Here is a 13,526-nt window from a genome sequence, read left to right on the forward strand (position 1 = left end):
CAACCTGGGTGGCAACTTTCAGTGATCTATGCACATGGACACCGAGATCTCTCTGCTCATCCACACTACCAAGAATCTTACCATTAGCCCAGTACTCTGTATTCCTGTTACTCCTTCCAAAGTGAATCACCTCACACTTTTTCGCATTAAACTCCATTTGCCACCTCTCAGCCCAGCTCTGCAGCTTATCTATGTCCCTCTGTAACCTGCAACATCCTTCCGCACAATCCACAATTCCACCAACTTTGGTGTCATCCGCAAATACCCGAAATGTTGACTTCTCCTTTCCTTCAGATGCTGCCAGGCTTGCTTTGTTCTTCTAGCCTCCTGTTTGTCTATCTTGGATTCCAGCATCTGCAGTTGTTTTGTCTCTAACTTAGTCTGTGAAATGTTGTTTCAACCTTTCCATTAGCAAGACTGTGATGCCATCAGCTAAAATTGACTGCTGACTGAACTAATTTTAGCAGGAAACCTTCAGTCTCATGTTGCTAATGGGGAGGATTGACCACTGCAGAGTGTACATTGGAAACTTGTGAAATCCAGAAACAACTCCTTCCATATGGAGTAATTGAGGTGAACAGTGTCTAATTGCATTGGAGGGAAAGCAGACATCTACATGAGGGAGCTAGGAAGAGAGGAAATGCTATCAGAATTAGGGAGGCTGGGATGTAGTGAGCAGAAACACCAGAATAAACCAGCTGGACTGAATGCTAAGGTAGACAACAGCAATTTTCAGTTGATGGGAAAAGGCTCCTTCCCAAATTAGCAAAGTTAATGCTTACATCAAACTCCAATTGCTCTATTGTTTGAACAGGGGCCTGACCAGTTTTAAATAAATATTGTGAACCTACTGGTATAATGGTGAATATAACATCAAATCCAACTCGTTCCACTGAATGCCCCACCGTTCCTCTTTTTTCACCAATTAATCCCATTCTGCTGTAAAGCTTGATAAAGCTTGAAATCTACAGCTATGTTCATTTGCCATTAAGAAAAATAACTGATTACATTTTTTGTCAATAAGAATTTCCCCAATTCAAATCAACCGTGCATTCCACACCCGAGATCCTGAGCAGTTACCTTGCTCCAAAAGCTGCTCCTCTTGTTCCTGAAGGAGATTCCAAGGCCTCAGTCGGTTTGGGCACCTTTTCCTTGTTCATTTGCTGCAGAATTGAATTCAATTCACTAATGACATTTGCCTTTGCATCGGTGACAGCAGGGACTTTCGGGTCTGCTCCATCACCCCAGAGCTTCGAGCTCCTCTGCTGTGGGGATTTGAGAGTTTCAGGTGGGATGCCACTGGGAGGGGGAGGGGGAGCAGGCGGCGGAATGAACAACCCATCCATTGTTTCTTCTATCAAAGCGTCTTTGTAAATTGCATTATTTTTGTTAATGATGGGCTTAACTTTGGGCTTGGGAGGAACGGGAGGCTTGTCAATGGTAAAGGCCTGCCCATCTGCATAGACTGTGAAAGTGTCTAGGTTCTCACCAGCCTCTGACGACAGAGTGGAGATACTGGAGACGGTGGAAATGGTGCTGGTCGTTTCCAGGTGATGGTCACTGTTGCTGCGACTGTCTACCTCCTCGATCCCGGAATCGGCCACACTGTCACAAGGTTCCCGCGGTGGGACAAAGCCCGTGGGCAAAGAATCGGAGTGAACAATGGGTTTGTTCCCAGCTGAATGCCTGGAGCTGGCATTGCTTTGGTGTGATGGTGAAGGGACGCAAGAGCCGTTTTTGTTGTGTTTGAGCAGATCAGACAGAGACGGCACGGCTGGGGGATCCTCAGAGCTCTCAAAACTGTTGGCAAACTCCAGCGGAGGAGGTAAGGGTTCGGAAAATAAGAACTCTTCATCCACGTCGATTGAGGCGAGTGGAGGGGGTGGGATACGGAACGGTAAAACAGCAGATTCATCAACGGAACTGATGGTGATGACGGTCTTGGCGGGTTCTTTCGTTGTTTCCGTCCCTTTGTGCTGCTCTGGGGTGACTGTCACTGGAGAATTGTCTTTATTTTCCATGTTCCCAGTCTCCTCTGGCTTGGCACCAAGCCCCGTGTGCACCATGAGCAGCCCCAGTGCTTTGTGCTCGGAACTGTCCAGACCATCCATCAGCGCAACTTTCTTCTTCTCTTCTTTCCCACCATCCACTTCAGCTTTGGGGTTGAGTTCTTTCCTCAGAGTGGAGGAGGACTGGCTCAGTTTGGTGGAGCGAGAGCCAGACGCTGAGCTCTCCACATTGGACCTCAGCTTGGTGTCAATGTAGAGTGGTTTGGAGATCTCACTCTTGGGGGGTTCTGCTTTGCTGGTGCTTTGTAGGGGCTGCTCTTTCACCGTCCGATCTCTCGCAGCCATCACTAAGGCCAGAGGGGTGTTGGAGTCCAATTTTTTACCAGTGACAGGATGGACGTAGTTGCTGTTAGCATTGGGAATGTTTGACGCACTGTAACCTTTTGTAGTCACTGCGTTACACTCAATCTCTTCCTTTTTGGAAGCTATGTTGAGTATCCGGGAGGTGCCGTGAACTCTCTGATTGCTTGGCTCTGTACTGGTGGAATTGGGACTAGCTTTTGATGATGGGACCATGAGGTGACCGTAACGCTCTTCATTATTAAACATCCCTTCATCGATAGACTTGGACTGCCTGAGGCAGGAGCTGGGTAACAGGCCGGCCTCTTCATCCCCCAGATCGGTGGACAGGAAGGCTGGGGAGTGGCGTTTGGCCTCAATCCTCTTCTCCCGGTCTTTCACCGCTCCAGCAATTGCAGCGGCGAATGGGTTACAGATCCCGTCGTCAGGCCGAAGGTGACCTTGGTGTTCCGAGGTCTGGCTATCGATTTCCATGCTGCTGCCTTGGCTGCTCTTGCCACTGCTGCTGGTGGATGGCTCTTTGACGATGATGGTGGGAATGGGGATGGAGCAGGTTTTCTCTGGGCTGTCTTCAACCTTTGACTGCTTTACCAGCTGGCCCTTCCTCCTGGCCGGTTTGGCAGGGACATAGACAGCTTTGTTGGTCGTGGTCCCTACATCAGAGTATGGGTTCTCTGGCATGTTACTCCTCCTGTTTCTCAAGGTCTGGTGTGAAACAGCATTGGGCTTGTACTGATCTTCAGAATCCAAGGAATACTGCTGAGAATCTTGCCTGTAGTACATAGCTTTCTTCTGTCGGTCCGTGCCAATTGTCCCCGTGCTTTCTGGTCGATTGGAATTGTGAGCTCTCAACGCCGAATTATGATTTGAACCGGGCCTTACTGTACCGTAGCCCCGGGGGGTGGAAGGTTTCGGTGCACTGTAAGGGGGTGAGGGAGGAGAGACTGACGGGGGAGGGGGAATATCCTCAGCAGTATCTGGCATCGACAAACTCCTGGTAAACTTCAGTAAAGGGGGAGCCAAAAACTGTTTCTCTTCTTCTAACATACCTGCAGCAAAACACAAAGGCCCAACTGAAGGTCAACTTGATAAATGAAAACTTAATGTGGAAATAATGTATTTTAGCAAACAAGCAACAGATTATTGTAGAACAATACTTGTGATCCTATCCAACAGTGATGTGACTAGTAGAAATATTGAGAATTTGGGTGTAAAGACTGGTATCATTTTCTAGCCATTTGTTCATCAGCATTTACTGTTTCTGCAGCTTCAGTGGGTTGTATATGTTTGGATTGGCTGGGTTGCCTTATGAGGAAAAGGTTGGATAAACTGGGCTTGTTTCCACTGGAGTTTTGAAGAGTGTGGGGTAATTTGATTGAAGTGTATAAGATCCTGAATGGTCTTGACAAGGTGGATGTGATTAAGGATGCTTCCTCTTGTGGGTCAGAATTAGGGGCTCTTTTTAAAATTAGGGATCACCCTATCAGGACAGAGATGAGGAGTTTTTTTTTAGCGGGTTCTGTATCTTTGGAATTTACTGCTCGGAAGGTGGTGGAAGTGGGGGCCATTGAATATTTTTACATTGCAGGTAGATCAATTCTGGTCAGGCACTGTGTCAAGCGGTATCAGAAGTAGATAAAGGAATTGGAATTGAGCACACAAACAGATAAGCCATGACCTTATTGAAAAGTGAAGAAGGCTTGAGGGGCGAAATGGCCTGCTCCTGCTCCAAGTTGGTGTTTTGGAATGGTGTGTTCTCAAAATAAAACAGTAATGACAAGGAAGGTCATGGCAATGGATCTGAAAAAGTTCCAGGTTGCAGTAATTAAAAAAAAACTGATTTTCAAGATTCAATCCTGAACATGTAAAGTGCACTGGACACTATTTGATGAGATAAATAAAATGAAAGAAACATGTACATTTCCCTCTGTCATGTATTGCAGCTGCTACCAATATTGGGTAGAAATCAGTGAATGAGAGCATGGCACAGATGTTTAATGTGTTCCAATCAGTGTCTTCTCACTGGAATTGTCAAGGATGTATTAGGCCTTGTATTTATCATGGTTTACCAATTCATTAGGATGTCGGGGTGGGGAGGGCAGGTTGTGGGGATTGATTTTAAGCTGCTAAGCATTCATACAGTAACACACGTTGATAGGAACGTCTCCCATGTGCTTGAATGCTCAAGTTTCAAATAATTTTAACATAAACTGGAGTTAATGAGAGTAGCAAAAAGCTTTATCAATTAGCTCTCAGAAATCATACCTTTGAAGTTTGTTGCAGAAATATATACATAAACATATATTTCAGAAATAGATTTGATTTCCATAAAAGGGGTTATTGACTGTTGGCAGTCAAGCCCTTCGAGAGTGAACATGGACATTTAAACTAAATTAGTCTAATCACAGCCATGCTAAACGTATGCAAGGTGCATTCTCAACACATACATTGAGCAGAAAAAGCTTCCTCCCGGGAAAGTGACTCAGTGGAGAGGAATAATTATTTGATAAATCCTGTACAACTGTACGAAGAATTGCTTTGCAAGCTCATGTGCGTGTCATGAATACATTCAATAAATAAAATAGAAGCAAAAAATCTTGCTCAGCTTAATACCAACATCAAAATATCACATTACCTATGGATTTCTGCCTTCGCATAGTTCCTCGTGGTATTTCTAAATAGGGGCTGTTGTGGCTCCCGGGTACTGTAGGTGGTAGAACGGCAATACTCTGTCGGTCATAGATTGACTAGAAATTTTAAAAAAAAGCAAGTTTAGTGACCTCAGCGCTGAAGAACACTTCTTTACATGTGCTGCTACTTTGGAAATGAAATACTCTACTGAGCTCCATCGATGCTGCAGACACTCCGCTCACTGTTCTAATTGACCAACATACTCACACCGGCTGTCCCCTAACCTGGGGATGGGGACAATGACAGACAGAGAGGTTTATATTTGGAGCAGACAGAGGGTCATTCCAGAGGAGGTTCTCTCCACAACACCCCTCCTGTCTTTCCCAAAGTGTCAGTGGTGACAGTTGATCAACTCTGGTGCCTATCTGGGACCAGTCAGGTCAAGTGGGGGGGGGGGGGGGGAAATAAAGCTACAGATCACTGACCTTCACAGTGGCCTCCAGACCACTGATCACCATTTCTAGAGAAATGTGTGAGGGAAACTAATGGAGCTAAAGACCAATAAACCCCCGGACCTGATGGGATGCACCCTGGGATATTAAGGGAAGTAGTTACAGAGATACTAGATGCACTGGTGGTAATCTCCCTAGCATCCTTAGATTCTGAAAATGTCCCAGGGGATTAGAAACTGCTAATTTCCCTTTAAAAAGGGAAGACAACAAAAATGATAACTATAAGTCAGTTCGCTTAATGACTGTCATTGGGAAAATGTAGAGTCTATTAGAAAGGATCTCATAGCAGAACATTTAGAAATACATATTATTATGTTGAAGCAGAATCAGCATGGCTTCAGGAAGGGGAAATCAAGTCTGACAAATTTACTAGAATTCTTTGAGGTGATAACAAGCAGGGTAGATAATGGGAAAGCAGTGGATGTAATGTATTTGGATTTTCAGAAGGTCTTTGTTAAGGTATGAAACATTAAGTGATTTAATAAGTGGCCATTGTGTTGGAGGTAGTCTATTAGCACCAGTGCATTGGCTAATGGATGGAAGACAGAGAGTTGGGGTAAGGGGGCATTTTCAGGATGGCAACCTGTAACCATTGGAGTGCCACAGGGATCAGTGCTGGATCCAAATTTATTCACAATATATATTGATGACTTTGATGGAGAAAGTGAATGTATTATAGCCAAGTTTGCAGGTTACACAAAAATAGTGGGAAGGTGAGAGGTGAGAATGACACAAAGAGCCTGCAGAGGGATACAGAAGTTTAAGTGAAGGGCAAAAACTTGGCAGATGGAATATAATATGGGAAAATGTGAGGTTTTGCACTTTGGCGGGAATAATAGAGGAGCTGAATATTATTTAAATAGACAAAGACTACAGAAAGCTACAGCACAGGGGTTGATCCTGGGTATGGAGGGTCTGTCTCACGAGGAGAGGTTGAGTAGGTTGGGTCTGTACTCATTGGAGCTTAGAAGAATGAGGTACAAACTCATTGAAAGATACAGGACTCTAAGGGGACCTGACAGGGTCGATGTGGAGAGGTTATTTTCCCTTGTGGGAGAGTCTAGGACCAGGGGGTATAATCTGAGAACAAGGTGCTGGCTTTTTAAGATAGCAATGAGAAGGAATTTCTTCTGTTGGAGTATAGTGAATCTGTGGAATTCTTTACCACAGAGGGCTGTCAAGGCAGGTTCATTAGTATATTCAAGGCTGAGATAGGTTTTTAATCAGTGAAGGGAAATCAAGGATTATGAAGTAAAGGCAGGAAACCAAGTTGAAGACTATCTGATCAGCCATGATCTCATTGAATAGTGAAGCAGACTCGATGGGCCGAATGCCCTACTTCTGCTCCGACATCTTATGGTCTTATATTCTGCATTTGTCTTCACCATAGATGATGCAAACAATATCCTAAAAATAACTGGATGAGGAGGCAAAGAGGGGTGGGGGGAGGAACTTAAAACAATTATAATTACTAAGAATTATCACTGGGAAACTGATCAGAACTGAAATCTGACAAGTCCTTAGGTCCTGATGGATTTTTTTGAGTAAATACTTGTTCATGGATATGGGCTTTTCTGGCAGGGCCAGTAGTTACTGCCCCCGAGTTGCCCTTGAGAATGTGGTTGTAAGCCACCTCCTTGAACCGCTGCAATCCATGTGCTATATATAGACCCAAAATGCCCTTAGGATGGGAATTTGAGAATTCTGTCGCAGTGACACTGAAGGAAGGGGGATATATTTCTAACTCAGAATGGTGAGTGGTTTATTGGGAAACCTGCAAGTGGTGGTGTTCCCATGTATCTGCTGCTGTTGTCCTTTTGGATGGAAGTGGTTGAGAGTTTGGAAAGTGCTATCTAAGGAGCCTTGGTGAATTTCAGCAGTGCATCTCATAGATAGTACACACTGTTTACTGAGCATCAGTGGTGGGGGAGTGGATATTTGTGGATGTGGTACCAATCAAACAGGCTGCTTTGGCCTGGTTGGTGACAAGCTTCTGGAGTGCTGACGAATGGTGCTGAACATTGTACAATCATCGGCGAACATCCCCACTTCTGACCTAATGATGGAGGGGAGGTCACTGATGAAGTAGCTGAAGATGGTTGGGCCTAGGACACTACCCTGAGGAACTCCTGCAGAGATGTCCTGGAGCTGAGATGATTGACCTCCAACAACCACAACCATCTTCCTTTATGCCATGGTAACTCCAACCCAACGGAGAGTTTTCTCTCGATTTCCATTGACTCCATATTTGTTACGGCTCCTTGATGCCACACTCAGTCAAATGCAGAGTTGATATCACAGGCAGTCACTCTCACCTCACCTGCGGAACTCAGCTCTTTTGACCACGTTTCTGCCAATGTTATGGAGAGGTCAGGAGCCAAGTGGTCCTGCTGGAACCCAAACTGAGCGTCAGTGAGCAGCATCCATTGACTTCAGCCATTTCTCAATATCACCTGGAGTGTACTGAATTGGCTGAAGACTGTGAAACAGGGCACCTCAGGAGAAGGTCCTTTCACATTAATGCTTGCCAAAGATTGGCTGCAGAGATAGTAGATGCATTGGATTTGATTTTCTAAATTTCCCTACATTCTGGCGATGACTCATGAAATTGGAAAATAGCAAATATGACTCTGCTATTCAAGAAAGGAAAGGAACAGAAAGCAGGTAACTATAAGCCAGTCAGCTCAACATTTGTCATATGCAGAAGTTTATTATTAATGAGGTTACAGTGGCACACTTAGAAAAATCTTAACAGGAACAGACAGAGTCAACGTGGTTTTGTGAAAGGGAAATCATTTTTGACCAATTTCTGGGAATTATTTAAAGAAATAACAAATGGTCAGTTCAAAGGGGAGCTTGAAGATATACTGTACAGGTCGTCAACGATTAACTCAAAACTGTTATTTGAAACACATTTTCACAGAAACCCATGTGAATGTTTGAGTTATATTCTTGGAACAGTTGGGCAAGTATAAAATACAAGCCCAACATTAATATAAAACACCACAATAGATGGGAAATGTGCAAAAACAATATCTCCTTGATGTTTCTTGTCTCGTGCACAAGAGTTTGCATCTGGAGTTGGAAGGCTATGGACAGTTTTTAAGAACATTTCCAGCCATAACTGAGGCAGGCAACCGCGAAAATGAGCTGCACAAACAGGAACGTACCCAGCAATGCTGAGTTTCAATGTGCATTTCATCCTCCAAGCTGCTGGGAGTCAGATAAGTGCCACATTAACAGGGCATGTGTGTTTGGAACCATAGGGAGTAAAGTCAAAACTGTGTTTTGGTAAAACCATGGGAACCAAAACCACAAAAAAAAAGATTACTTGCCTTTAGAATTCCAGAAGGCATTCGAAGATTATGGGACCACATGAAAGGTTAATACTCAAAAAAGGAATTCATGGCTTTGAGTGTAATACACTAGCAAAGTAAAAGAATGACTGGCTAAGGAGAAATGGGGGAATAAGAATAAACAGGTGATTTTCTGGCTGGCATGAGGTAATGCCATAGAGATAAGTGGTGGTTAACTTTTGTTATAAACAGTTCTGAGGTGACACAACATTTAAACCACCGTCAGGGAACATGAAGCCCTTCTATAAAAGTTAGAAAACTGTGGAGATAGCAAGAACTGTTGATGCTGGAGTCAGTGTCAATACGGAGAGGAGCTGGAGGAACACAGCAGGCAAGGCAACATCAGAAGAACAGGAGACTCGCGTTTCATTCCTGACCCGAAACATCGACTCTGGCTCCTCTGATGCTGCCTGGCCTGCTGTGTTCCCCTAGCTCCATACTGTATTGACAGTGGTTAGGAGATTGTCTTGTTTTTATATCTTGCAGTCAGATTGAGAATAATTGCCAAATCATATTGCAGGAGCTTTAAAGCAAATGTTTAAAAGAAACACCTTTAAAAATGCTTCCATATAAATGTGAAATACAAGGCTACAGACCAGCAGCTGGAGAAAGGCTCTATAACTGTTTCTCACCTGGCACTGATATAGTGGGCTAAATGGCCTCCTTTTGTACCTTAGAAACATGCACTTATAGAAATTAGTTTACTCACATTTGCATCTGTTGTAGGAGGGAAGCATCGACTGGAAGGACGCTGCTTGATAGTTGCAACTCTCGAGTCCGCTGTTGCATTTTCCGCAGCCCTCGACTGTTTGGAGTTTGACACAATTTCATCGAGTTTGTCTGTGTAGAACAAGGACTCAGTTTGTTTCAAACTTACAGTGTCCGTTGAAAATAGAAGAAAGATTTCTGCAAACTTGACACAAAACCTGAACAACATTTTCATGCACACGACACCTTGCTGCAAAGTTACATTCAGGGCAGTCAGAAAGTTGTGACTGTGCAAGACACATGCGTTGTTAATTCATGTACACATTGAGATTTTTTTTTACTTAGTGTGGTTTGAAAAGCAGTCCTCCTCTTCAAACCCTCTAAATGTGATGGATCAAGATCTATAGTAAGGTAGAAATAAAAAGTAAGGTTCAGAAAACAAAAACTTATTCATTTTGGTTTTAATCGTAAGCACAAATTACAAAAAACAAAAATGACAGCATCAGGAAAACTCCAACAGTATACTGTCACGTCATAACGCTGAAGTACATTTGCAACTAAATCTGAGTTGATACATAATCAGCTGTTCAGTGAGCTATAACAACTGCTGAACAAAAGAGGTTTATATTCATTCAGCTTCACTAATGTTTTGAATGGAATATTTTAGATTAAATTGATCTACATCATAACTGCAAAATAGGTTCAGTACTATGACCTTGGGAGTGACCAGTAGTTATTCTTTTTTATTAATAATCTGAAAATTCAAATTTGTGATAAAGGAATTAAGCCACAAAAGTTCACTGTTCAAACAGAAGCTTTTTACTCCATCAAGAATCTAAGAATATGTGTTATAATAACTGTACTTAAATAGTCAGTTACATTAAAGATAATAAAAATACAATAAACAGAATTACTCATCTATAAAATAAAATATTTAGACCTCACTTGCCTCAACAATTTCTACACCATTTGGATCTCAAACCATTCAAGCCAGGTATTGATCAAAACTTGGAAAATTAACAACTTGGTCTGAGCACTGTGTTGATGATTCATAGCGGAGTTGAGATTTTTTGAGTTTTCCATTTACTTGTCAACAACACTGTCCCTTCAAATCACCTTCAACCATCCAAAGGTTGCAAACTTATTGTCCAACACAAGTTATGTCTGGTACCTTAACAGCAGCCACTTCTGATCAGAATACTCCTGGTTCTAACATTCTTAAACTATGAGGTTTATTAAGTCTGCCCAGTACTGTTAGAATTTTATATGCTTCAGTTGGAACCACCCCCTCCCACCCGCCCCATCCCCTACTCCTTCCAATTTCTAACCTCTAGTCAGTAGAGGCCCAGTCAAACCAATATCTCCTTATAGGACAGTCCTGCCATCCCCTGTATCAGCTGAGTGAACTCTCTATAGCAGGTCTATATTTTCTTAAGCAGGGAGACCAAAACTGCTGCAATATTCCAGCTGTGGTCTCACTTAGGCCCTGTATACCTGCAGCAATGAAGGCCAATGTACCATTTACATTTCCAGTTATTTACTGCATCTGCCTGTCTACTTTTATTGATGGTGTACAAGGATGCCAAGATCCCTTTGTACTTTCACATTTCCCAATGTATCACCATTTCAAATAACACTCTGTTTTTCACACTACAGTGCACAACCTCATACTTAGCCACATTGTACTGTATCTGCGATGTATTTACTCACTCACTCAACTTGTCGAAATCAGTCTGAAACCTCCTTGCACTCCCCTCTCAACTCACAATCCTGTTCAGTATTTTGTACCAATACAGCTCTAGGTCCAAGCACTGGCATGACTGACAGTCAATGGATAATAAAAACTCGTCTGGTGAGAAAACTGGCTGCAGGTTTGTAACACACCCATTCCACTCTGCTGCTGTGAGCCTTTACTGTCTCCTTCACTTCAGGTAAAATTGAAGGCTTTATAAAGATGTGTCAGATGGTCATGGCACAACCCTATGAATGTGCATCAGTATTGTTCCTTGCATACAAGATAAAACGGCTGCCAGTGAAACAATCACGAGGATACACTTCACAATGAAGGGAGAATAGTGACTTCCTGTTGGATTTATCTAGCAAATGCACACACTTACTCCAATGTGTCACCCCCGTGCCATCACCTCTAGGCATCAAGGTGCTCATTTGCAATTGAAATGTTGAAGTATTAATTTCCTATTAAACCAGAGAGTCATGGTTTTCACCCGCTACAAAGTGCAAATGGAAAGTTGTTATTTTAGCACAAACTAAAACAGATTTCGACCAAATATTAAGAACAAACGGCAAGAAACTCCAACTGATGGTCAATTCATTGATTCAATTTGCCAGAGGGGAGATTATTTTAATTGTGTTGAGGACTGTTTACTTGGAAGTGTACCTTCCTTGACACAGTACAATGTTGGCTGAGCAGTCAGGATATTTGGAGGGAATTGGGATGGTAAGATTTAACACTGCAAGCCTGTGAGCTTAGCCTGGCATGGGGTGGGAAGGCAAGTGGTGAGGATGACAGAGTCTGCAGAGAGATATAGACTGCTTATGAGAGTGGAAAAAAAAAAGGGAAATATGAGGTTATGCACAATGGCAGGAAGAGTAGAGGAGCTGAATATTATTTAAATGATGAAAGATTGTAGAAAGCTACAGCAAAGAGGGTTTAGGGAGGGCTCATCAATCACAAAATGTTAGCATAGCGGTTCAGTGGGTAATAGGATGAGTAAAGGAATGCTGGGATTTATTTCAAAGGGAATAGAATATAAAGTAGGGAGGTCTTGCTAAAAGTAAAAAAGGTAAAAGTACCATAGTCCTAGAGGACTGCTGTCTCAGAGAGAGATGACTGGTGGAGGTTTAACATAAGGGTCATCATGTCTCAGATGAGGGAGTGGTTGAAAAGTTGGGCCATTCCTGGTGACCTCAGCTGGAACAGGAATTGGACTCATGCTGTTGGTATCATTCTGCATCACTAGCCAGTTGACCAGCCCAATTGAGCTAAGCAACTAAAAAATATCTATACAAGGTACTCGTCTGACTAGACATGGAAAACTGAGGACAGTTTTGGTCCCTTTAATCAAAGGCTAGATATATTGTCATTACAGGCAATGCAGACAAGGTTCACTTGGCTGATCTGGGAAATGGAGGGATTTTCTTCGAGAAGAGGTTGAGTAAATTGGTCCTGCATCAACAGGAGCTTAGAAAAATGAGATCTCTCATTGACACATACAAGATTCTTAAGGGACGTGACAGGAGAAATGTGTTTTTCCTTGTGGGAAAGTCTAAGACCAGAGGGTATCATCTCAGAATAAGGAGTAGCACATTTGAGACAGAGATGAGGAGGAATTTCTTCTCTTAGAGGGGAGTGAGTCTGTGAAATTCTTTACCATAGAGGGCTGTTGAGGCTGGGTTGTTAAGCATATTCAAGGGTGAGACAGACAGATTTTTTTTAATCGATAAGGGAATCAAGGGTTATGGGGAAAAGGCAGGAAAGTGGAGTTGAGGATTATGATCTAATTGAATCGCAGTGGACTCGATGGGCTGAATGGCCTACTTCTGTTCCTACAGTTTATGCACCATAAGATGTAAAAAGCTTCAAATCTCAGTCACCCACAATTACGTCTTGTAGGCACTTGACCTTTTGGAAGCCGTTGGAGACAGCGTATGTCTGACTGGGGAGCATTGCAAAGTTCAAGCAGAAATCTTACACTGAGCTGACACTTTAGTAAGACAATGCTTCCCAAGACAAAGGGATCCTACAACCATTGCATCAGCTGAATGGGCCATAATGTCTGAGATAATTTAAGGAAAATGAATATTCAGACAGGAACATTATGGCTAAACAATATTGGATATTTAATATTTTCAATCTAAGATAATGATTAAAACAACTTGCATTTATGTAGAGACAACAAGGTGCAGGGCTGGATGAACACAGCAGGCCA

At 42.9% G+C, this 13,526-nt stretch overlaps 1 protein-coding gene across 4 annotated transcripts in view; it reads right to left on the reverse strand.

Annotated features, from left to right (window-relative positions):
- The window catches only part of LOC109915618 (SH3 and multiple ankyrin repeat domains protein 2-like), a 60,518-nt gene that overhangs the window by 22,630 nt on the left and 24,362 nt on the right, over positions 1–13,526 (reverse strand). For 2 of the 4 annotated variants that reach the window (XM_048607153.1, XM_048607151.1), the window contains 4 exons: positions 9,918–9,977; positions 9,578–9,708; positions 5,005–5,116; positions 1,081–3,418 (listed from right to left, as the gene is read on the reverse strand). In XM_048607153.1, the coding sequence (XP_048463110.1) occupies positions 1,081–3,418; positions 5,005–5,116; positions 9,578–9,708; positions 9,918–9,977 (2,641 nt within the window). The remainder of the gene's footprint in view (positions 1–1,080; positions 3,419–5,004; positions 5,117–9,577; positions 9,709–9,917; positions 9,978–13,526) is intronic. The other 2 variants (XM_048607154.1, XM_048607152.1) reach the window with 1 other exon arrangement.

Source organism: Rhincodon typus, chromosome 17, assembly GCF_021869965.1.
Source record: "Rhincodon typus isolate 14 chromosome 17, sRhiTyp1.1, whole genome shotgun sequence".
NCBI lineage: Eukaryota > Metazoa > Chordata > Chondrichthyes > Orectolobiformes > Rhincodontidae > Rhincodon > Rhincodon typus.